This window comes from Palaemon carinicauda, chromosome 8 (assembly GCF_036898095.1).
Source record: "Palaemon carinicauda isolate YSFRI2023 chromosome 8, ASM3689809v2, whole genome shotgun sequence".
NCBI lineage: Eukaryota > Metazoa > Arthropoda > Malacostraca > Decapoda > Palaemonidae > Palaemon > Palaemon carinicauda.
Window position 1 is genome coordinate 138,902,650 of NC_090732.1, and position 26,177 is coordinate 138,928,826.

Sequence of the window (26,177 nt, forward strand, 5' to 3'; positions counted from 1 at the left end):
AGATGATATAAGTGATTCTTGTAAAAAAGCTAATAAAAGAGTAAAACGAAGATGAAGTAGTGCTACTGTATAAAATCAAGTTCTAAAAAAAAATCATAAAAAAAAATTTCAAAAGAAAAATAAAAAAAAGCATTTTTAATTTTAAGTGTTTAATAAGAATAAATTTATTAGTAAGCGTAACATAGTTAGTATCGATACGTTTTTATATCTGCCATCTCTTCCCCTCCCCTCCCCCCCTGCCTCCACCCACTACCAGCTCGTCACGTCACTCCAAAGGTAAATAAAATTTCATTTTTCCTTTACAGTACAGAATATAATTTTTAGTTATAATGTTATTTAATTATATACTGTACAGTACATGTATATTATATATAAGTACTGTAGTACAGTACTTACTATACTATTTTGTTACTAATTTTTAATATGTATATAAAATTTTGATGTTTTTACCTGGGGTTTTGCACGCATTAGCTATTCTATTGCCCGCCATACGACATTTTCACCATACGATACCAACTCCAGAACGGATTAATGTCTTATGGCGGGGGTCTACTGTAGAAGAAATAGTTCAGAAGTCAGAAGCAGAATATATTAGTGCGAGATAAGTTAAGCAAAAAAAATGTTATGCCTAAGGCCTTAAAATCTAAGTACGCTGGACATCCAAAGAGAATTGCAATGCTAGCTAGACCATGTAATGTAAATCTTACTCTCACTAAATTGCCTTCTAAGGCTAATATCATGCCAAACAATTTGAACCACCCAAGGTTGTCATCTTTGGCAATATCATTGCCAGATCTAGGGGAATAATCTTATACTAAAGAGCTACTGGATGCACCTGTCATAAAGGAGGTACACAGTTCCCATAGCTCTCCATCTTTTAAATGAAAAAGAGGGAGATAACCACCTTTCTCCTCTCCAATGAGAAGTGGAAAAATACCTATTGAAAATAGGTATGATAATTTATCTGAAAAAAAGTAAACAACCACTCGTGCGAAGACATGCTCTTTGACATGCAGGAATCTGCCGCATGGTTTCAAACAGCTGCGCGCTCGTGTGAAGCGAGCTAAAGCGTTGAAAGGCAGCTTGTTAAGCAAACCTCTCAAATCACTAAAACCAATTTGATCGCCAGACTTCAGAACGCGAAGCAACTAGCTTTCAATAAATAGGGCTGAAAACACTGAATCTACAGCACTTGCCAGGACATGCGTCGCTCGCTTGTGTCCGTTGAAAAAACCTGAAGGGTTGGCGAATCAGTGACGCCAACATACTTCTTTGTAAAGGAATCTGATCCTAAGACTTCAAGGATGTCTAACTCCAGGGAGGTGAGGATGAGCTTTAACCTTGACCAACGTAAGGATTTAAAGGGACCATAATGCATTAATCAAGTTCTCAACTCAAGGACAACACTATCCCCAATATGCAATAGTATCATACAGGGAACAGAGACCCAGAGCAAAACTGGAATTTGCCCAGGTTCCAGCCAACATGTACAAAGGTTTGTCTCCACCAACTTCTGAAATCTGTAGAGTTTTAGTGAGTGAGTAGGGGGCGGTGCTTCTCCACTATCAGTTGGTAACAACGTAAATGGTTGTTAACACGTAGTTAAAATTTCTCACAGCAGCGTTCCAGCTTTTCTGGTGTCATACTCCTACGTAAAGAACGAGGGTTTGTATTCGTATCGGAACAACTTACCTCTGGGGCCTTCAGGTGTTACTAGGAAGCCTGACTTCCTATGGGATCTCACCGGTGAATAGCATAACTGTTCCATCGGAGGTGGAGATACATGATGCCCATTTGCTAAACAGTGCTAAGACTGTGTTGACATAAGATTAGGGGACAAATTGTCCAATTCAATTAGAGAAAACTCCTGCAATGTGGAAGAAAATCTCCTTGCTCTCCTATATCTGAAATAAATAATTGTTCGCCTGAGCTTAGCACACTCATTGGTGGGGATGGGGACATGTTAGGGGTCACAAAATCCAGTGATATTAATGGATCCTGCAAAGAATCCTGTTCTGGATGATTAAGTGCAAAAGCTAAAGGATCATAATCACAAAGCGTATTCTCCACCTCACTAAGTACAATTGAAGATAAAAAGTATACAACCTCATGCTTGAACACACAGCCGCCATCCCTTATCAGAGCCTCTGGGAACTCCAATAATAAAGAAAAGCACAAGGAAAACTCAAAAGACTTGGAAGAGAAGGGTTCTGTTTCTTGCCCTCTTTGGAGGAAGAAGCAGAAGGAGAACGGTCCCTTTTAGCTTTTTTCTTACGTCGACTACCACATTTTAACCATTGGGAAGGCAACCATTCCCTACAAATTTTACAAGGGGAGTTCACTGAGCATCTCTTATTGCCAACACCCTGGTCACAAAGGATGGGATCTACCTCCACCCAAGTCATAAAAGTGTCAGAAGGGCAACCTTCCAGGACAGGGCAGTTTCTTATAAACACCTGAGAAGCACTCATAATCACAAAGCATTGAAAGAAAAGGCACAACATGGACAGCAGTCGAACATCAGACGTCCGAACATCACAGCAACCAAGAGTAAAGTGAGGACTGAGCAGCAGGCACCAATCATACAATTTAGCCAGACCCACAGGACTTATCAAATTTTGGTTGTAGCAAAACAGCAATAGAGTATTGCACTATAAATGATGAGTTTGTATTCACGTAGGGACAAATGTTTTTTTTATAAATTAAAAGTTGGCTGATTACAGTGATTACAATCACTAACAACTAAACATAACTATCAAAGCTTTGTAAGGAACAAAAAATATCATCCAAAAATATGATAGTAAAATACTGATGGTAACATAACATACCTTTTTACGAACTGAAGAAAGGGTCCTGAAGAGAGATGAAGAGTGATCCCGCCATTTTAGACATAGGAGCTCACCTTCCATGGTCTTCTTATGGGTGTAAAATTACTGTTACCAGTATTGAAATCTGGAAAATTAGATAAACAATTTTACAAAATGAAGATAAAATCTTTAAAGAAAACACTTAGGCTATACCTTCCCATAGAAAAATCTAAAACTATAACAAATTTGAAAGTGTTGTAATTTGTATTTTTCCTAGTATACAAACCTGGAGCTATTTATAGGGGTATACTTTCGGCGTAGCTGAAAGAAGAGCCATGACAATTTTAGAGGGGGGATAACTACCCAATCCGCTAGTTAGCCGAGTAACCACTTGTCTTTATGGCAGGACTTCTCGGGGGACAGGGTGGCAGGCCAAATTGTATAAATAGCTGCAGGTTTATATACTAGGAAAAATACAAATTGTTTCCAAATATGTTACTTGTTCCGGCGTAAATACAAACCCTTCGCTATTCATGGGAGTGACTTACTCTTAGGAGGGAGGAAGTCCTCACCAACTGGCCTTGGTCATGACCCGGGGTCCTCTCCATTTCGATATGTGATCTCGATATGTGATCGATAGTAAAAGGAACCCTACCCTCGCTAAAATCAAGTGCCGATATGAGGTAATGCACTGATAGCGGATTGCAGAAGTGTGTGAGAGTGGAGCTAACACCGTGGTTTGTCTTTAACATAGGAACTCTAGTACAAAACCTATTGATCTTTAGGCTTACCCAATACCCTCCCTCAAAAAGGTATTGGCGATGTAGGAGGCACAAGGGAAAAGAGTCTTACCTACAGCGAGGTGAGGTCAGCCATCCTGAGGCTTACGGAGCTGTTCTCCCCAGAGGGGAGAAGGTGAAAGAAAGAAAGGGGCCAGTCATTCTTACTCATTCACCCCAGACTAACCTGGGTAACCTCAGCCCTCAACCCTCTGCTACTTGTCCATCAAGGAGCCTGAGGTGTTTAGACCACTTGTTGTGCAACCACCACAGGGCCGATGGAAAAGGTCTCCGTGTTCCTGTGGGTTACATCTTTGCAGGTAGTGGGCCCGTGTAGGTCGACCAACACGTCCACATGCCCACTTACAGTACGCCATGGACGTAGCAAAGCCACCGAAGTTAAAAGCTCTGGGCCCTAGGATAGAGGAGGGTCTAGATTGAGAGAAGACTCAAGCCTTCCAATCCCAGAGGGGAAGGAAGGGTCTTCATTTACAGAACAAAGACACTATCCGGAATGGGCTGCACCTAGGGTACAGCACACTCAGATTGTGTGTCTTGGAAGTCAACTCAGGGATGCCACTGAGGATTACTTCTCCCCATCCCCTAGAGTAGGAGACATCAGAAGAGGGATCATACAACAATAACTCTCTTCTTGGTCAAAGCCCAAATGAGTAGAAAGGGCCATCTTCCATGTAAGAAGCGATCTGCTGCCTGGCATAAAGGTTCGTGGAGAGGGGCCTACAAGGACTGAAGGACCCGAACTGCGTTCCCAGGAGGTGGTTGAGATCCAACGGGGGACAAGTTATCTCAAACTTTGTACAAGTAAAGGCATCGATGGGAGAGAATCCCCTTCCACAACATCAGTCAAAAAGGACCGAACACTTCGCCTGGAAGACCGACGCTGAAAAGTGTCTGAGGTGCCTAGACCTCTTTTCCGCAACTCGTTGCGAAAGGCCTCTCAGAGAGGAGGTGTGGGACCATCCCAGGCGTGAAGTCGAAGCCAGGCTACGGCTTTTGAAAATGTTAGCATGTGGCTGCTTGGAAGATTGTGTCGTGAAGGAAGATCCCTCGGAATTCCATCGGGATCTGCAGAAGGTCCGAGAACCATTCTGTGTGATGCCATAGCGAAGGTATTGGAGTCATTGATAAGATCTTTTTTATCCTGACTTGGCTGAGGACGTTCTCACCAGACCGATGGGGGAAAAGCATACACCTCTAAGCTGCCCCACTGATCTTAGAATACATCTTGTTCGAGAGCCTGGTATTCCGGGACTGGGAAACAGTCGAGCGGAATCCTGAAGTTCAGGGCCGTTGCTAGCGTGACCACAGTCGGGGTCTTCACAAAGTTAAGACTTTGTTGGATACAAGATGATTCAAAGACACTAGGAGCCCACTATCCGAGTGATCCTGTTCAGATTTTTATCTGCAAGCACATTCCTGTACCAGGAATGAAGCGAGCGGATGGGGGCACCTAGCTGTCCTCTGTCCATCTAAGGCTCCCTACTGCTAGATGGTTCTCTAAGAGAAGTGAATGCTGGTACCTTTCTGAATCAGGCCAACGGACAAGGATGGAATGGTGCGGCATATGCCGCCTCCCCCTCTTTGGATGCATTAAAGAGAGCATCAAATCCAGAGGGGAGACGAGAATATAGGCCTCTTTGCGCAGGCTCTCGTCTGCCACCCACCATCCACGGTTCATCCAGCAGGGGGAGGGGGAGAGATTGTATAGCAATAAACACATCTCAAGGTGATGTCGAGACTTTCAACTATTTGCATGTTCTTGCAATGAAGGGGAGGAGTCTATCCTCCCTCCAACTGCCACCAATCTTGCGTGGTTGGCCGAATAAGACCAATACAAAATGGTAAACCTGTCAATCAGTACAGCTTATATTATAAGAGCGAATCTCCATAGAGATCGCCTTCCAGACAGGAAACTGGACGGTAATTACCGAACGCATCTAACCAACCCCAAGTAGAGATTGAGACGTATCTTCAATCTATTGTTGGATGGGTAATAAACATAAGTCTACTACGGAGTAAACACCGAACTGTGAGCATGACAAGCATACATGCGTAGCTCTATCTAAAGTCGTGTCCGGAACTCAGTTGGAGAACGTTGAAAAAGTTTGTAACGGTGATTCCTCCTCCTTAGGACGAAAACGCTCGTACTTCTCCGTCTCCTAACAGTAAACTAGCATTTGTAATGAATGTTCCCTACTAGGGAACAGATATGCTTATGAAAAGTTTCTGGTTAGAGTCATTCTAGGAGACTAAAACTTCCGATTGGGAGAAAGGAGAAAAAGTGCCTATAAGAAGGCAGAACGTAAATGCCATATGTCTGGTTACAGAAAAGTAGCCAATTAATGTACTGAATGACCTGATTTCAGTAAGGGATAAAGCTATACATCTTAATCGAACGTAGTTCTAATTGCAAGATGTATTGGCAGAAAGATTGTTGCACGCATATATACTTACCCATCTGGGCTAGCGCATGCGTAATCTCTACCTCCCGGAAACATTTGCAATGAATCCGGTTGCAGGAATAATTTATGTGCAACGAATCACAACATTATTGCCCAAGGAATTTTTTATCGTTGACTAGCTGTAATAATTTTTTAATGAAAGCGCAAATGTTCTCAAACAAAATATACAGATATAAAAGCGATCATTTCTCCTTTGGTTTGCCCCTCCTCTTTAAGGGAGGGGCTAGCCAGCATTCATACGTAATGAAAAGCTGCCCATGCTGTTGCTATCGTTCTAAAACGTAAGCTAACACTGCTCCTTCGGGACTAATTGTTTGAGACTATAACCCTGTAAGGGTAGAATGAAAAGTCTCGGAAGTCTATCGTGTAAAACAGTAAATCGTCGTACCCGAGGTACAATGATAGGAGCGGCTAACTCAATCAAACGGTAGAACCCAAGTTTATGACAATAACCTCACTGTTTTGTCCTGGATAAAGCACATGCTCTGGGAAGGCTTAGGCCCTTTTTGAAATTTTAACTACACCCATTGAAGTTCTATAAATCTTCTCAGGAAGGAGTGTCTCCAAAAAAGGGTTAAGTCTCATATGTAGGGGTTTGCTTCAAGAAGACTAGACATAGATTGCCATCGAACGCCTTCTCGCTAGCGAGAAAACTACCGTCTAATTCAGGCAAGGACTGCCAGGGAAAACGAACTGTAATGGAAAGAATTTTTCATTCCCCACTAATTTCCGTCCCAGCAGCTGAGGGTTTCTCGATGACGAGAGAGGATCACAAGCCGCCTGCTAACCCAACCACTCGAAGTGGGAGGGTGGAAGTAAGATGATGGTGGTTCGTTCGAAAACGAAAGGATCGGTGCTGGCGAGACCAGCCTAGCTGACATAGTAATCAGCTGGGAGTGTAGAGCAACGTATTAAGTTGCGCTTTTGGAAGACCCATCCCGTATGGGGGGAGGGTCGACCTTAGAATTTTCAGAAAAACACTGGATCGAGGGAACAGAGAGATTCAGCATGACGAAAGCCTAGGGGTTCTGAATTTATTTCAAGAATTCCTTTCTCACGACCCTAAGGGATCGTAAATCTATTTCACAAGACCCTAAAGGATCCTTGTGATGAGAACCCACAGAAGGGGAGTTCCTCCTCACAGACTGATCTCTCTTTCTCCTACGTCTCCTCCAACGTTCCTCACCTGACGAATCGTGCACCAACGAGTCTGACTTGCCTGTATACCTCGACTGCGTACCCGACGGAGACTTCTTGGGACTACGTCGTATTCCGGACGTAGAAGGCTGCAGAAAACTCTCCGGAACTGCTGACGTAGTCAGCGCCAACGACGACGGACAAACCATGAAAGGGAAGGACTCGTTCAGGCCCTCCTCCATATCCAGCGGAGACCTCATCAGTCCTGGGTACACCCCATGCCAGCGGATCTTCCTGCGGGGAATCCTCTCTACCGACGGCACCTTCCGCAGCCGAAGCGCCTGAGACATCCACCCAGGAATCTGGCAACAAAAAAGGTACATGATAATTCCACATGGGGTCCTCCACCAAGACGCGCTCCCCACGTACGAGAGCAACGTCCCTTGGACCCCCACAACGCACACTTATAGGCGCCTGATCCGCCGTGAACATAGAAGAACTACCCGCAACATCAAACCCCTGGGAAAGAGGCACCAACTTTTCCCTTTTCACCGACTTACCTCGTCCTCCACTCTGGGTAGGGGAAGAAGAAGGAACCTTACAAGAACCCTCGCCCACAGACATCGCAGGGGAAGACAAACTTGTTTTTCTTGGAGATTGCTTCGTAGCCGCCTTCTTCTTTGTTCCAAATTTCACCCATTGGACCTCACTCCAGCCAGCACATTCCGGACACGTGTTCGAAGGCGAACACGCTTTTCCCCTACACGAGGTACACAAAGAATGAGGATCCACATCGGGCTTCGATAAGAAAGCCCCACACGCTTTCCCAGCTCTAGGCCCAGGACAACGGCGAGCATGCTCCATAGCACAACACAAAGCTGGTCTTTCCAAAATAATTAAGGCTGAAGTGGACCTTTATATACATTATATACATATATATATATATACATATATATATACATACATTTTATATATATATATATATATATATATATATATATATATATATATATATATATATATATATATATATATATATATATATATATATATATATTGGCAGTCTAGAATAGGCGAGGAGGAAGAGCGGAAACAACCGCGCTCCATCCGAGAGAAAAGTGAAGTGAGCTAAATCACAGGTGCGTGAGAGAGAGTGGTAGCAAGCTACTCCCCCTATCCTCCGCTAAGTAGCGGTGTGGGTAGTTAACCGTCGCTAAATTTTAATGCCTCATCATTTCAGCTCCGCCGAAAGCATAAACCCTAATAAATAGCGTGGTTTGTATTCCAGTTACGGAACAAATCAGATTTGAAATAGTTTCCAATTAGCATCTCCAAATAGGATTGGAAGGATAAAGATGCAGATAGTCTTTCTTTCACTTCCAGTTCTTCCTTCAATAGGGATTGGGGAATTCTAGGGAGCTTCTCATTAAACTGCTTTCCTCCGATGTCCTTATCTAGTTTTCCAACATTAAAATTTTGTTGGAAATCTTCTCAACTCCCCGAATCATAAGGAAGGGCTAGGGAGACCAGTTTGCACTCCTCTACCACTGGTAATAGTCTAACATCCACTACTTTCTTCACAGCCTCTAAACTTTTAGAGGCAAAGGGAAAGACAGTATCCTTGGGAGCAACAAATGTGGCCTGTTTTCTACCAAAAGCAGAGAGTTCGGTATTAGTTAATTCGGTCATTTTTAGCTCCTTAACCAAAAGAGACTGAGCCTTGCTGTGGTCCAGGATGATCGTTTCCTTAGGGATCGTATCATCATTAATGGATGCCTCCGAGTTAAGCCTTACATAACAGTAAGGAAAACTGTCAATCAAAGGGAAGAACTTAAGTCATAGACCGGCTTTTCCGATTTGGAGGTACCCTTCACTTAAAGCCATATGCTCAGCATAACGGCAAGGATTCTTTACTGACATTCAGGTAGGCTGGAAGCTGGAGCGTTACATGTAAGTGCATTTTGCAAAGCTTCTATTTTTCTCTTTAGGAACGCTTGAGCATGTGCATGTTTGGCATGTAAGATAGCCTACAAGCTATCCTGTCCATAAATAGCAACGAAGGGTACTTCAGCCATCAGGGAATTGGACTGGGACGGGAACAAGGTTCAACAGCAGGTAGATGTACCAGCAGGCACAAGGGGGGCATGGGAGACAGAAATTGGCGAGGCAGCAGGACAGGAAGGCCCAACAGCCGCATTAGAACGAGAATAGTGTTCCAAGGGGTCAGCAGTAAGAAGGCACAGAGGACAAGTCCTTACAACCAGCCATTAGCATACCAAAAACTAAGAAGGGAAGCCTAAGAATGGGTAAGGCAGCACAAAGGGAGGTCTATCTGTCAGTATTAGAACAGGGGTAGTGAATTCCAATGGATAGACAAGAAGTAGACACAGGAAGCAAGTTCCCAACACCTGCACCGCCTGGCCAAGCATATACGATAAGTAGGAAGTGCAGACAGTCGCCGTAAGACAAATGTAAAACATTATCCAACTCCCAGAATGATTTTCAAGACTGGAGCTCCCCGCTATGACGCATCAACAGCATGGGAGGATGGGCAGCCTCACGAAACCAGAAGGGTTAGGTGAAAGAAGGGGATGGTGCACAAGTACATATTCACCAGTCATGGCTGCCGGCCCGCGGTAGAGTTAGCTTAAGTCAAGACTGATGAAATACGCACATGCAAACACTAGAAAAAAAGGGGGGATACCCCATAATTATACGACAATTTTAAAAGAATATAAATCACATTCTCATAACAATATGATTAAATAACGAAGCATTTCTGAGCAATTTGGATACATAATGCACTGGCGCCGACCGCATGCCGGCCACAGGCAATAATAAGCATGCACCGAATAAAAAACGGGGTGTAGACGCAAAATTCTCCAGCACACAATAAAAGGGTACTCAAACTTACTCAATGAGTAAAAAGCCGAAGTATCCATGATCGCAAAATCACTCAAAAAGCTAGGAAAACATGCAGCAAAAACTCCAAGTAACCATCAAGATGGCATCTGCAAAAAGGAATGGTTTTACAGGAAATGTTAGTTGTAGCACACTTGGATCAAAAGTTGTAACAGCTCTCTCACCCACATATCCAATCCTATCCCATATTCTTCGAGAAAAGGTTAACTCTATTCGGGGAAGGATAGCCGTGACTTGTTTGAAACACGTCCCTGGTGTGTACACGATATCTCTCGGGATATTCACTCCAGAGGTTAGAACTCCATAATACCTCTACAAGTAAAATTTTCTGGTATATCAATCGCAGAAATATCCCAAGTACAGAGCTACAATTGAGGAATTTCCATTAGGACATGGCTCAAGCCCAAAAAGAAAAACAAGCTGCTATGTACTGGCAAGCAATACATGCTGAGCTGTGCAACCACCCCCTTATTGGTTCTTATTTCTTGGTAATTATTAGACAGATTTTTGTAAATCTAAAAATCACAGACCCTAAACTTCAATAAAAACAAATTAATGACTTACTTTATGATCAAGCCATCGAAGATGCGTCTCTTCCCTGTAAGGTAACCACGAACGATACTTTGGGCAATGTAATATTAGCAGTATGACATTATGCGCTTTAAGAAAGGTGTTAGCTACACTTGGTGACACACAAGAAGGATATGGAAAGGACTGAAAGGAAGAACTTGAAGTGATAAGGAAGGAAGGGGGAAATATAACCCCCATATAGTTTCTATGCGTACGGTTACGTGATTGGTTAACGGAATCATCGGTGTAACAGTATAGCGTCAGTAAAGTAAACTTGAAGGGTAAAATCGTTCAGAGCAAGTATTTGCTATGTGAAAACTGAATCTAATACGGCGATAACAGGAAAAAACATAAATGACGAACAATTAGTTAGTTAAAGTGAGGGAAGGAATAAATATTTCATGGGAATACACTAAAATGTTGTAATAATGGAGGAAAAACTTTAAACTTGATAAAATGAGAAATATACACTTGGGTATTGCACCAATGAATACATACAAACAGTATTAGGAGCGTTAAGTCTCATAATATACAATACCTGAATGTCATTAGTAAAAAGAAATATGCACACGTGGGTATTGCAACAACGGATACCTACATACGGTATAAGAAGGGTCAAATACTTGAATGTCACAGGTAAATACGGGCAGGGCTTATAAGAAAATGAGTAATCCTTAAAGGGAGGCAAGGTTTATGCGCAGAAGTTCTAAAACTGGTCTAATGTGTATGTACCTACGAAGAAATAGGAGCAAATACAACCGCTTCGTAGAATGTCAACAAACATATGAAAAATATACCAGTAGTATAGGATATACAGTAGGTAAACTGTGCAGTTTTCCATGGATTAATTACGGCGTCAATGACCTTAGATGTCAGAAAACCTCAAATCAATCAATCAATCATGTATTTGTTATACGTCCAAGAAAACAATGTATAGAGAAGGAAAGGTTTGTTTTACCATTATTGACCATTTTCCCCACCCAAAACCCCGGGTTCCCCATTATCGACGGATAGAGATATATACAGTATAATGTATATATATTTCACCAAGTATTTTTATTTGCAGTGATAAGTGCCTTTTTTAAAGAAAACAAGGTATTTTTCTTTAGGAAAAAGCTGGTTTTTAATAGGAAAGTTTTCCGTCCGTAACTATAATAAAACCTGTTACTGTACTCTGGTTGAACAAGTAACTTATAACAGAAGCACCACTTATCAGTATATTTCTGAGCTACAAAGTGGAACAAGGCTCCTGTGGCCTGTGCTAAGATGAAAAAAGGAACAAAAAGGAAATAATTTATTAAATTCTGTAACTTGATTAATAGAGGTTTCCGCAGTAAATACAGTACAGTATAAGATACTTTAACTACTAGCAAAACTGGAATTAGCTATAAAAGGACAAATGCTGGCTAATTTGGTAATTTTCACTATACTGTATGTTTAATAGGGGCTGAGGCACAGTAACTTGCATCGGTCTATTAAAATGTGAAGTACAGTATATTTTTCACTCTAAGTCCATTGTTTACATCTGAGAGACTGAAGGGGACTTATTGCACATGCGTTGTTTGTTTCCCATTGGTTTGGGGAGCCATCTGTGCATTTACAATGACACATTGGTCAGGTGATTTTTTTTAAACCAATTAACAGCTTGCAAGTACTTCTTCATAAGTTCCCGGATGTTGTTCTACAACAGCCATTTATTTTCCACCTTCCCCTTCAGTTTCAACTTGACCTCAATCACAAATATGTCTCCAAAAAAGAACTTAAGGGAAGTACATCAATCGATTTCGAAATTTAGTGTAATTTCATTTATGTCGGTAATTGATTACGATGGAAATGCTCTCTGCTCAATGTAAGGCTATTGTTACTAGTGTGAAAATAAGAAAATAACACAAAATAATGCTTCAAAGGTCCACTTCAGCCTTAATTATTTGGAAAGACCAACACATTTCTACTGCAAACTTCTATAAAGATTGCCAAAAAAAAATAATAAAAAAATTAAATAAAACGGTGTTGTAAGGACAGTGAGACAAGCGTCACCAAGATCAACTGATACTTTATTCAAATGTGCACGGAAGTATATTACAAGGTGCGGACGGAAAGGTAGGATGACGTTGGCGCCAAATCAGATTGAAGCGCCCACCAAAATATATGTGTTTTCTTACACTTACAAATATATGAATTATGGGTTAACAGAAACATGTTATGAAACGATACATATTGTATATCAAAATGTAGCTCTGGTAGAGCGGAATATATATACATAGGAAACCACAGTGTGGCGAAGAGAGAATTTAAATAAATAAGTAGTTTGTCGATTTTCTGGACGACGAAGGGATCGGTGTCCTTACAAGTACTCCCCCCCCCCAAGACATCGGGCGGCGTAGAGGGCTGATGATCAATCTTCATATCTTTTCGGGCGTCGGAGGGTTCCTCTGTTTTTGAACGGAGAGGCGCGCTGGCGGTCGGTGTAAGGATCTCTTCCTCTTGTCGTTGTTTGATGATTTTTCTTTCGTTGGGCGGCTTGTTTTGAGGCGGAACTCTGGGTCTGCCAGGTCCAGCGGAGGCGGTGTCGCTTCCTTCGAGAAACGCTGGTTTCACGCGGTCTGTTGAGACCCAGTCCTCTTGGCCATGGACGTCGAGAAGGAAGGCTTTCGTTGTCTTTTTAATTACCCAGTAGGGACCTCGATAAGGTCTAGTCAGTGGTTGTCGATGAGCGTCAACACGGACGAAAACATACCTGCTGTCATCCAGGCTTTTTGGCTTGAAGTGCTTGGTTCTGTCCTGGTAAGTTTTGAGACACGGCCTGAACTTCCTGGCGATGTCCCTTAGGTGATCCAGCTGCGTGTTGTCGATTGATGAGGGAAAGAATTCGCCAGGAACTGCGAGCGCTTCCCCGTAAACCTTTTCGGCGGGCGAAGGTTCGCCGTCTGCCCGAGGGGCGGTGCGAAGGCCGAGGAGTACCCAAGGAAGTCGTGATTTCCAGTCCCCGTCGGTGCAGCTCGCCATCAGGGACGCCTTGAGGGCGCGGCGAGTTCTTTCGACCATGCCGTTTGCCGCGGGGTTGTATGCCGTGGTGCTGTGGAGCGTCGTCTTCATCAGGTTCGCCAAAGCGAGCCATATTTCTGAGAGGAAAGCATGGCCTCTGTCAGTCGTGATGTCGTCAGGAACGCCAAACCTGCTCACCCAGCTTGACAGGAGGGCTTCGGCACATGCTTGAGTCGTAGCTTCGGTCATCGGCGATGCCTCCAACCACCTCGTGGAGCGATCGATGATCGTAAGTAGATAGCGAGCGGATCCAGAAGGGGGCAATGGTCCCACGACGTCGATGTGTATATGGCCGAAACGTCTTTTTAGCTGGGGAAAATCGCCTACCCCCGATTCGGTGTGACGGCTGACCTTGCTTGACTGGCAGTTGATGCATGACTTCGCCCATTCCCGGGCGTCCTTTTTTATCCCTGGCCAGACAAACTTTTCAGACAGAAGGCGAGCGGTGGTGCATCCTGAGGGGTGTGAAAGTCCATGGATGATATAGAATATTTTCCTTCTGCAGGAGGCTGGTATCCAGGGACGAGGGCGGCCCGTGCTGGTGTCGCAAAGAATAGTTACTCCTGCTGGTCCGAGGGGAATCGCACTTATCTTGAGCGTGGATGGCTCCGTCAGGTGAACCTGTGCTTCTCGGTCGGTGCGTTGTTCGGTTGCGAGATTGGCGTAGTCGATTCCCAGGTGGATCGCGTCAATTTCAATCCTTGAAAGGGCGTCCGCGACTGGGTTTTTCTTTCCTGGGACGTAACGTATGGTGCACCCGAATTCGGCGATTGATGCGAGATGACGTTGTTGTCGGGAGGACCATGCGTCCGTCGATTTCGTGAAGGCGTGTACGAGGGGTTGATGGTCCGTTGCGATTGTGAAGGGGGTACCCTCCAAGATGTGCCTGAAGTGGTGGACGGCGAGGAGTTCCCTATCGAAGGTGCTGTATCTTGTTTCGGCGGGTTTCAATTTCTTGCTGAAGAATGCCAGCGGGCGAGGAGAACCATCGACGAGTTGCTCAAGCACAGCCCCGCAGGCGACGTTGCTGGCGTTGGTCGTTAGTCGCAGGGGCGCGTTGTCATCGAAATGAGCCAGGGTGGTGGCATTCGCAAGGGCATCCTTCGTCCGAGCAAATGCCTGTTGCTGGGGCAAACCCCACTCGAGTTTTTTTGCTTTTCCTTTCAGGACGTTGTCGAGGGGTGACAGGGTTTGTGCGATGTTGGGGATGAAGCGCCTGTAGTAATTGACCATTCCCAAGAACTCCTGAAGTTGGCGGATGGTCGTAGGCATTGGGAACTTCCTGATGGCGTCGACTTTGGTTGTCATGGGTTTTGCCCCGCGCAAGGATACGCGGTGACCAAGGATATCCACTCCCTCCGCACCGAACGTGCATTTGTCGAAGCGTACGACTAGGCCGTTCTCCTGTAGGCGCTTTAGGACGGTGCGGACGTGTCCCCGGTGTTCCTCCTTGGTTTTCGAGAATATCAGGATGTCGTCGACGTAGCAGACGCAGAAAGGTAGGTCACCCAGAATGCTATCCATAAGTCGTTGGAAGGTCGCCCCGGCGTTGCGTAGACCGAAGGTTGAGTATGCGAAGGTGTAGGATCCGAACGGCGTTACAATGGCAGTTTTCGGGATATCTTCCGGGAATACGGGGACCTGGAAGTAAGACTTGAGGAGGTCCATCTTGGTAAAAAACTTTGCGCCGTGCAACGCGTTCGGTAGGTCCTGCATGTTGGGCAGCGGGTAATGAACGGGCGTTGTGATGAGGTTGAGGCGCCTGTAGTCGCCGCAAGGTCTCCAGGACCCGTCCGGCTTTTTAACCAAGTGCAGGGGTGATGCCCAGGGGCTCGATGCTTTCTTACAGATACCCATGAGTTCCATGTCCTCGAAGGCGCGTTTGGCATCCTTCAGTTTCTGAGGCGGGAGGCGGCGGAATTTGGCGTGAGTGGGAGGTCTTGTCGTTGCGATGTGGTGGTAGATACCATGCTTGGACGGGGAACCTGGCGAGTGTCGGAGCTTGGGCTTGAAAACCTCGGGAAACTCTCTTAGGAGGTCGGCGTAGGGGTGCGTCGTTACGGCGGATACGGACATTGTTGCAGGACCGTGTTCTAGGGCGCGAGACTGGCAGGTTCCCGTGTCGATGAGACGTCTGTTAGCGACATCGACGAGGAGTCCATGGTGGGCGAGGAAATCCGCACCGAGGAGGGGGCGATTGACGTCGGCGATAGCGAAGGGCCAAGAATACGAACGGCCCATGATAGCTATCTTGAGGGTCTTGATCCCATAGCACCGTATGGGAGATCCGTTGGCGGCAATGAGTGAGGGAGCGTTTTTGTCGGGACCACGGTCTAGGTCGGACTTCGAAGGAGGGAACGTTGACTGCATTGCACCGGTGTCCACCATGAGTCTACGGTTGGAAATGGTATCGAGGATACAGAAACCAATCTTGTTTTGGTTAACTGCGGCTGCGATGGTGGCAGGTGGATGCTTGTGGCGTCATCTTCCAGGGAAACTGCATGGTGCTCTACATTTCTTGGCGTCACTGCCGAACTGTTGGTGGTAGAAGCACCATGCCGGGTTAGGCCTAGGGTTTGGTCGCGTCGGTTGCGGTGGTTTCTTTCTTGATAGAATGTTGATCTCGTCGTCCTCAAGGGCCATTGCCGAGGAGTCTATGGAAGAGCAGCTGCTGAAGGAGGAGAATGGAGGCGGTGTTGACTATGATGCTCCGAGGCGAGATGCTTTGGAGGCCTCGTGGAGCTTCTGAGCCTTCGACAGGAGTTCGTTCATCGGGAGCGTGTCGGCGTCTGTCAATTTGGCCCGTACGTCCTGTGGTAGGCGTCGAAGAAAGATTTCGCGAGATAAGCTAATCTCACGTCGTCTGCCGTTGCTGTCTGCTTCGGGGAGCATAAGCAGGCCGGTTAGCTCGTCCCACGCCTCGACAGAAGAGGTGTCACCCATGGGCTTGCCGGCGAGGTCCAGTACTTTCTGTAGCCTTGCTGAGACAGAGAGGGAGTAGATACCGATGAGTTTCGTTCTCAGGTCGTTGTATGAAACTTGGCCGGCCTGGGCGTCGAGCCATGGGGAAATCTTGTCGAATACTTCTTCAGGTATGGAGGTGAGAACGATGTCAGCCTTGGCGCAGGAGTCGCTGAGTCTAGCGACGCAGAAGAGTACGTCCGCTCTCAGGAACCAGGAAGCGGTGTTGTGTTGAGAAAAGGGCGGCAGTTTGACTTTGGGCGTGGAGGCGAGGCCGTTGGATGCGATGGGAGTGTTGCTTCCTGCATCGTGGCCAGACGACGAGTCGGCGAAGAGGTGAGAAGTTGATATGTCGGTTAAGCTCATCCTACTGCCTTACGTTCACCGAAGTGTGGGAGAACCAAAGGCAGGCTCCTGCCTAAGGTAACAGAGTATGTAGAAGGTAGCACGGCCGTAATAAGTCCGTTAATGGCAAAGCCAAAACCGCTGATGCTACTTTCAACTCCGGGGTCACCAGTTGTAAGGACAGTGAGACAAGCGTCACCAAGATCAACTGATACTTTATTCGAATGTGCACGGAAGTATATTACAAGGTGCGGACGGAAAGGTAGGATGACGATGGCGCCAAATCAGATTGGAGTGCCCGCCAAAATATATGTGTTTTCTTACACTTACAAATATATGAATTATGGGTTAACAGAAACATGTTGTGAAACGATACACATCAAAATGTAGCTCTGGTAGAGCGGAATATATATACATAGGAAACCACAGTGTGGCGAAGAGAGAATTTAAATAAATAAGTAGTTTGTCGATTTTCTGGACGACGAAGGGATTGGTGTCCTTACAGTGTCATTCATCAGGTAATGAATTATTTGTATTACTTTTTCATAATGTAATGACTTATTTGTGAACTACTTTTAGTTTGTTACCTGGGAAGGGTGGTCCGGCTAGCGGTTGTGACCTGGGAAGGGGGGTTTGAGGGATTTATCCCCACCTAGGGGTTGTGACCTGGGCAGGGGGGTCAGGGGGCTTGCACCCCAGATGCCTAGGGGTTGTGACCTGGAAACTGCTAGGTTAGGTGGGTTTGTTAGGTTCTGTAACCTTTTACATATATCAAAAGTGATAAATAATCACGTTTTGGTCTGTTTTCAGTCACTTACACAAAGCATATATTTTTCCAACTGGATATATTGTGCTTATTTTGCATATCTGACCATTATTATTGCTGCAAATCACTCGGCTATAACATTTCCCCATCCAAAAAAAATGCGGCTTCCCACTGGGGTCCCACATAATTTGCTATCGGTATCATTTTACTGTATTACAGGGCAATGTAACATAGGAAAAAAAATACTTATACTAATACGAAAAAAAAAAAATTACGCTCTCTTCGAAAATGACACTCGTTCCCATCGCAAATGAAGTTTCAGAAATATATATATATATATATATATATATATATATATATATATATATATATATATATATATATATATATATATATATATATGAAAAACATATATTTCCTGTTCGAAATCAGAATCGGTAATGCAGTAAAACTTTACCCAAAATTGTCTATATAAGGGGGTTCAAAAACTCATGAACGGGTGGGTTGGCCCAATAATTATGGTCAGAAATGCATAAAACACAAGATAGAGAGTGGGAAAAATATATGGTTCTTTTATTTGGCTAGAAATTAAAGTATCATAAATTTACCGCCAACTTATTAAAAAACTGTTGGTTAATAAAAAGTATTTCTTTTAACCTTAACAGTATTTAAGATCTTTTGAGATATTTACCCTCTAGTTAGTGATTAGTACCGATGCTTTTTCAGTGTCAAGTGAAAATAGTAGTAGTGATAGTCATAGTTTGCCTATGAAACGGCTCGCTAATTCATATTTCAATCCGGTCTCCTACTTGTCGATCTTTCTACGATATCATTATTACTAGCTAAGCTACAGCCCTAGTTGGAAAAGCATGGTACAATAAGAAAATGGCCTCCAACGAAAAAATAGCCCAATGAGAAAAGGAAAATAAATAAACTACAAGAGAAGTAATGAACAATTAATATAAGTTATTTTAAGAAAAGTAACAGAATAAATCTTTCATATATGAAGTGAGACTTGAGTCAACCTGTTTAACTAAAATTCACTCCCAGTTTGAACTTTCCAAGTATGTCGATTTTCTATATAAAATTTGGGCTTTAGCCAAGCGCCGCGGTAGATGATGAAACTCAGGACAGGTGTGAAACGAAACCGTAGTTACTACTAGAAAACACCTACTCCCTCGTTTCCCTAACCTAAACCATGCTTCAGAGTCCTTGCTGAACACAAAGTATTAGCGGGCATTCTGTGGGCTAAGAGATAGTTGCAAAACTTCTTATTTTATATTGAGGAGTCATACCTCCATGGTTTATATTAAAAGAAAATATATCGTAATTATCAAAAGGAACCCATTTCAGAAACAAATTTCAGAAACCAACCTGTTTGAACTAAGGTTTCAAAGACGCATAGTTTCGATTCTCTATTACATGTTAACAAAAACAGAAAATATACTTAGCGAATTTGACCTTCCAAATTGGTGGCTCCTTGGAATAAATGAAGTTGGTTCCTTTTAATTTAAATCACTTATTTTAAGCTTGAGAGAGAGAGAGAGAGAGAGAGAGAGAGAGAGAGAGAGAGAGAGAGAGAGAGAGAGAGAGAGAGAGAGAGAGAGAGAGAGAGAGAGAGAGAGAGAGAGAGAGCACTGTTTTACTGGCGAAGGTTTAAATACTACTGACTGGGAAAAATACTCATCACAATCCTGTTTTCCTAGCTGTGAAAAAAAACTGCGTTGATCAAACCAATTTACAAAGGCAAAGGTGATGTAAACGAGCTAATTTCATATAGGCCCATTTCAAATTTATCCTACATGTCAAAGCTTATTGAAAAAGTCATAAGTGAGCAATTATGGGCGCATATTGACGAGTTAAGGGTATTCCCGGAAAATCAATCGGCCTACAGAGCTAATCATTCTACAGAAACTACTTTGTGCTCAATAATGAATGATATGATAGGTCTTCTTGATGGGGGAAAGTGTGGAATTTTAATTATGTTAGATCTTAGTGCTGCTTTTGACACTGTTGTGCACAAGTACTTACTTGACGACTTAAAGTCTATTGGAGTGACTGAGGAAGCACTGAAATTTTTGCGAAGTTACTTAGTGAACAGGAAGACTATTGTAGAAGTTTCTGGAAACCGATCCAATGAGAGAATTCTTATGAAGGGTGTACCACAGGGTAGTGTTCTGGGCCCTAACTTGTTTAACATATATACTAACGAGCTATCACACATCTTGAAAAAACAAAAAGTGGGTTTTAAACTATATGCAGATGATACTCAGTTTTACCTCTCAATTTCAACAACACAAGATACAGAGAAGAAAATTGATGAGATAATGACTGAAATAAAAACATGGATGCAGAGGAAAAAGCTCAAATTAATTGATGATAAAACAGAATGTATGTTCTTTGGCACAAAGGTGGCTTTGAAGAATTACCAGTTAATTCAAAGTATAAAAATTGGTGATGCTGATGTTGGGATTGTGCCTGTTGTGAAAAATTTGGGTGTACTGATAGACTGTAATTTGTCAATGAGGGACCAAATTGTGAACAGTGAAAGTGTGTAACTATCACCTGAGAAACATAGCATTAGAAAATATTTAACAGAGGGCAGTACAAAAATTTTAGTGATGAGTCATGTAATATCAAGGCTTGATTATTGCAATTCTCTGTACTACAAATTGCCCAATACACTACTAAGAAAGCTTCAAAATGTGCAAAACCGGGCGGCTAGACTGATAAAAGGCATTAAACTAAGGGAGAGAATAACTCCTGCATTGATCGATCTACATTGGTTACCTGTTAAGGCTAGAATTGAATTTAAAATTTGCTTGTTGGCTCACAAAGCACTTACAAGTGATAAGCCTAAATATCTTCGCGATTGCTTGGTCCCCTACCCTGAAGCTACCAGCGCCGCTGTAAGAGTTAGACATGCTGATGACCCAAATAGACTATTCGAAATTAGTGTGAATCATGCAATAGGAGGAAGAACGTTCAGTTATGCTGCACCGAGACTCTTTAACGACCTTCCACTCGATGTCAAGAATAGCAATAATGTGGCAGCTTTCAAGAAAACCCTGAAGACTTATCTTTTTAGAAAGTGTTATAATAGTGACCTGAAAACTATTAAGCCTGAATACAAATGCTAGCGAAATAACTGATAACGATAGAGCAAAATATTAACTGGAGAGAAATTATTTTTTCACACACCAAGGCCCGCCTGAACAGACCTTTAATGTTTGGTGGAAGGCGAGAAATAAACCCCTAAAAGTAAAAGTAAAGTAAGTAAGTAAAACTCACCTTACAAGTTCCCTCTGTGGTAGTAATGGACAGGACGACCTTCGAGTTGCAACTCACCAACCAATGAGGAGAATAGCAATTAAGGACCCACACCACGAATTCACAACCTCAGACTGAAATTCTCAGAGCCACGGGACAATCACCCTACATGGACAAGAGCTACCTGACAACTCCTAAAGGTGTGAACGATGTCTCCCTCGTCACAAGTTCACAACGGCATTGTTTTCCGACAACTCCTACAGGTGTAAACAATCTAACCCCCTCATAACTGTCGCAGTGTTTTCCAAGGTATATTACAAACAAAAATCGTTAATTACACAACACGCCCACCTGATCTTAAGATCAACACGCATCATACATCATACATACACACACAGCACAAGACTTATTCAGAAACATAATCAGCCATCCATACAGGTGGTTTTCTATTCCTCTGTGGACGCTGATTTTCTCCCGTTTCTCTTGTGAATGAATCGATAGCTTCTGCTGATGAGGTGATTAGACATTTGAATACCTTTGGGTTGATAACAAAGTCCCCTGAGTCGTTCAATGGAGGTGCTGCTTTAGGATTGCAACTGCAAAGAGTTGGAGGAGAGTTGATGTTCCAGAGAGGTAATAAGGTGCCTGAAGTTGCAGATATGCTTACAAGGAGGGAATTGTTTTCAGTTTGTGGTACATTAGTGGGTCATTATCCCATAGCTGGATGGTTAAGAATTGCATGTAGCTACATTAAGAGAAGAGCCTCAGGAGCACGTTGGGAGGATCCTGTTGGTGAACAGTCCATGATGACGGTTAAAGAAGTAATTGAGAGAGTAAAGTTAGATGATCCTGTGAGAGGAAACTGGTGTCCCGAGTGTAAAGCATGGTGTTGTGTGGTGTAATGCCAGCAAAATTGCTATGGGTGCAGTTTTGGAGATAAATGGCAAAATTGCTGAGGATGCTGCCTGGCTTAGAAAAAAAGGGACGATTTCAACCACATCAATGTTGCTGAACTAGAAGCTGTTTTGAAAGGAGTAATTTTAGCCATTAGATGGGGTTTAGAGTCGATAGAGGCAAGGACTGACTCTGCAACCGTGGGGGCATGGTTGAAATTTATAGTCAGTGCTGAGAAGCGTGTCCACACAAAAGGAGCTGCTGAGAAGATGATAAAAAGACGCTTGGGTACACTGAAGGAGTTGATTACCGAGTTTGGTTTGAATATCGTTGTTCAGCTGGTGCCTTCAGAGAAGAATAAAGCTGATATTTTGACAAGAGTCAAGAATTATTAGTTGGTAAGCAGTGAAGTTGAACATGCACATCTCTGTGCAGGTGCTGTAGTTGATATAACAGAGTTGCATAATAAACACCATATGGGAATTGACAGAACACTATATTTAGCTAAACCCGCCAGCCTCCTAATCTCATTAGCATACACAACTGGTTCTCCCGTCCACTTCAATTGAACAAGTTTTCCAAAAGCAGAGAATGGATCATCAGAAAAGGCTATTTTCAATTTTTCTTGAATTTTTGCTGCACATTCTTGGTCTTCATCACCCATCTCCAAATATACACATTATTGGTATTCATCACCCATCGCCAAATATGCACATTCTTGGTCTTCATCACCCATCGCCAAATATGCACATTCTTGGTCTTCATCACCCATCGCCAAATATGCACATTCTTGGTCTTCATCACCCATCGCCAAATATGCACATTCTTGGTCTTCATCACCCATCGCCAAATATGCACATTCTTGGTCTTCATCACCCATCGCCAAATATGCACATTCTTGGTCTTCATCACCCATCGCCAAATATGCACATTCTTGGTCTTCATCACCCATCGCCAAATATGCACATTCTTGGTCTTCATCACCCATCGCCAAATATGCACATTCTTGGTCTTCATCACCCATCTCCAAATATGCACATTCTTGGTCTTCATCACCCATCGCCAAATATGCACATTCTTGGTCTTCATCACCCATCTCCAAATATGCACATTCTTGGTCTTCATCACCCATCTCCAAATATGCACATTCTTGGTCTTCATCACCCATCTCCAAATATGCACATTCTTGGTCTTCATCACCCATCTCCAAATATGCACATTCTTGGTCTTCATCACCCATCGCCAAATATGCACATTCTTGGTCTTCATCACCCATCGCCAAATATGCACATTCTTGGTCTTCATCACCCATCGCCAAATAAGCACATTCTTGGTCTTCATCACCCATCGCCAAATATGCACATTCTTGGTCTTCATCACCCATCGCCAAATATGCACATTCTTGGTCTTCATCACCCATCGCCAAATATGCACATTCTTGGTCTTCATCACCCATCGCCAAATATGCACATTCTTGGTCTTCATCACCCATCTCCAAATATGCACATTCTTGGTCTTCATCACCCATCTCCAAATATGCACATTCTTGGTCTTCATCACCCATCTCCAAATAGGCACATTCTTGGTCTTCATCACCCATCTCCAAATATGCACATTCTTGGTCTTCATCACCCATCTCCAAATAGGCACATTCTTGGTCTTCATCACCCATCTCCAAATATGCACATTCTTGGTCTTCATCACCCATCGCCAAATATGCACATTCTTGGTCTTCATCACCCATCGCCAAATATGCACATTCTTGGTCTTCATCACCCATCGCCAAATAAGCACATTCTTGGTCTTCATCACCCATCGCCAAATATGCACATTCTTGGTCTTCATCACCCATCGCCAAATATGCACATTCTTGGTCTTCATCACCCATCGCCAAATATGCACATTCTTGGTCTTCATCACCCATCGCCAAATATGCACATTCTTGGTCTTCATCACCCATCGCCAAATATGCACATTCTTGGTCTTCATCACCCATCGCCAAATATGCACATTCTTGGTCTTCATCACCCATCGCCAAATATGCACATTCTTGGTCTTCATCACCCATCTCCAAATATGCACATTCTTGGTCTTCATCACCCATCGCCAAATATGCACATTCTTGGTCTTCATCACCCATCGCCAAATAAGCACATTCTTGGTCTTCATCACCCATCGCCAAATATGCACATTCTTGGTCTTCATCACCCATCGCCAAATATGCACATTCTTGGTCTTCATCACCCATCGCCAAATATGCACATTCTTGGTCTTCATCACCCATCTCCAAATAAAGTGCTAGAGCATCACCCTCCAGATACAAAGGAATAAAACTGGCTAAGTCTACTATTTTCTGTAGCTTAGCCACTAAGGTCACCTTCTCCAACCATGACACAACGTCTCCTTCACCGGTGAATGGCTTAATCATGTCCATTGTAATCTTATATGCCATACTTTCTTGGAATAGGCCTTGTAGTTAAAACTCACCTTACATTGTTGGTGAGTTGCAACTCACCAACCAATGAGGAGAATAGCAACAAAAGGACCCATACCACGAATTCACAACCTCAGAGCCCCGGGGCAATCACCCTACCTGGACAACAGCTACCTGACAACTCAAGAGTCAAGGTGCGAAGTTGTGAACGATCTGTCTCCCTCGTCACAACGGTATTGTTTTTCCGACAACTCCTACAGGTGTAAACAATCTAACCACCTCATAACCGTGGCAGTGTTTTCCAAGGTATATTACAAATAAAAATCGTTAATTACATTAATCACACAACACAATCATATTCAAAACATCAGGTGGTACTTCATAATTAAAGTAGGTTTTTGCATGTCTTTTTAGCCTCGAACGGATCCCAAGAACAGCATTCATCATTTTCGTCTGCATTCTATTTCTTATCTTATTTTTCACAAGACTCATATAGCTAAAATTATTTCAACCTCTGTATTTGAATGATACAAAACATTCTGTAAGATAATACTACACTTCTGTCTCTTAATCGATGTAATTGATGGCATTTTGCTATCAGTGAAGCATCCTTTGCATAAATCGTTCAAGTGATCGCAAGTTGACAGAGAAGAATTCTCTGCTATAAATTATAATGGCATGCGTCCTTCTGCAATATGAACTTCACCTTATTTTCTTAAAGGCTGGATTGGTATAATAAACTGTCTTGCACCGGATGAAACGGCATTTGTCTTTTTTTTCCCGTGAGCCTTCAAGTCGCATAAGACACAAGAATGCACTGACATTTACAATCAGGCACTTTTACCACTTCCCTAATTTTTTTTCAGTTAACCAATGTTTTAAATCTTCATCTTGAATCCACTCCCTTCGAAATTTCTGTGTATATTGAGTCTTAGGCATTTTGAATTTAGATTCAATATACCCGTAGCCTATATTATTATTATTATTATTTTTATTATTATTATTATTACATATACCAAGGCACTTCTCCCAATTTTGAGGGGTAGCCGACATCAACAAATGAAACAAAACAAAAAGGGGACATCTACTCTCTACGTTCCTCCCAGCCTGTAGGGACTCAACCGAGTTCAGCTGGTACTGCTAGGGTGCCACAGCCCCCCCCCCCTTCCCCGTTATCCACCACATTATTATTATTAAATGCTAAGCTACAACCCTAGTTGGAAAAGAAGATTGCTATAATCCCAGGGGCCCCAACAGGGAAAATAGCCCAGTGAGGAAAGGAAATAGGGAAAAATAAAATATTTTAAGAATAATAACATCAAAATGAATATTTCCTATATAAACTAAAAAAAAAAAATTAACAAAACAAGAAGAGAAACTAGATAGAACAGTGTGCCCGAGTGTACCCTCAAGCCAGAGAACTCTAACCCAAGACAGTGAAAGACCATGGTACAGAGGCTATGGCACTACCCAAGACTAGAGAACAATGGTTTGATTTTGGAGTGTCCTTCTAGATGAGCTGCTTACCATAGCTGAAGAGTCTGTTCTACCCTTACCAAGAGGAAAGTAGCCACTAAACAATTAAAGTGCAGTAGTTAACCCCTTGGGTGAAGAAGAATTATTTGGCAATCTCAGTGTTGTCAGGTGTATGAGGACAGAGGAGAATCTGTAAAGAATATGCCAGATTATTCGGTGTCTGTGTAGGCAAAGGGAAAGAACCGTAACCAGAGAGAAGGGTCCTATGTAGTACTGTCTGGCCAGTCA

The 26,177-nt window shown here is 43.2% G+C and overlaps 1 protein-coding gene across 9 annotated transcripts in view; it reads right to left on the reverse strand.

Moving 5' to 3' along the window:
- Nucleotides 1-24,655, reverse strand: part of LOC137645976 (protein bric-a-brac 1-like) — a 93,149-nt gene extending 68,494 nt beyond the window's left edge. For 3 of the 9 annotated variants that reach the window (XM_068379077.1, XM_068379070.1, XM_068379078.1), the window contains exons 1-2: nucleotides 21,107-21,257; nucleotides 2,829-2,952 (exon numbers count right to left, since the gene is read on the reverse strand). In XM_068379077.1, the coding sequence (XP_068235178.1) occupies nucleotides 2,829-2,909 (81 nt within the window). In that variant the 5' untranslated portion in view covers nucleotides 2,910-2,952; nucleotides 21,107-21,257. Of the gene's footprint in view, nucleotides 1-2,828; nucleotides 2,953-10,692; nucleotides 10,803-18,506; nucleotides 18,640-18,840; nucleotides 18,865-21,106; nucleotides 21,258-24,466; nucleotides 24,490-24,572 lie in introns of those variants that run through there. The other 6 variants (XM_068379071.1, XM_068379076.1, XM_068379074.1 and 3 more) reach the window with 6 other exon arrangements.
- Nucleotides 24,656-26,177: the final 1,522 nt, after the last annotated feature.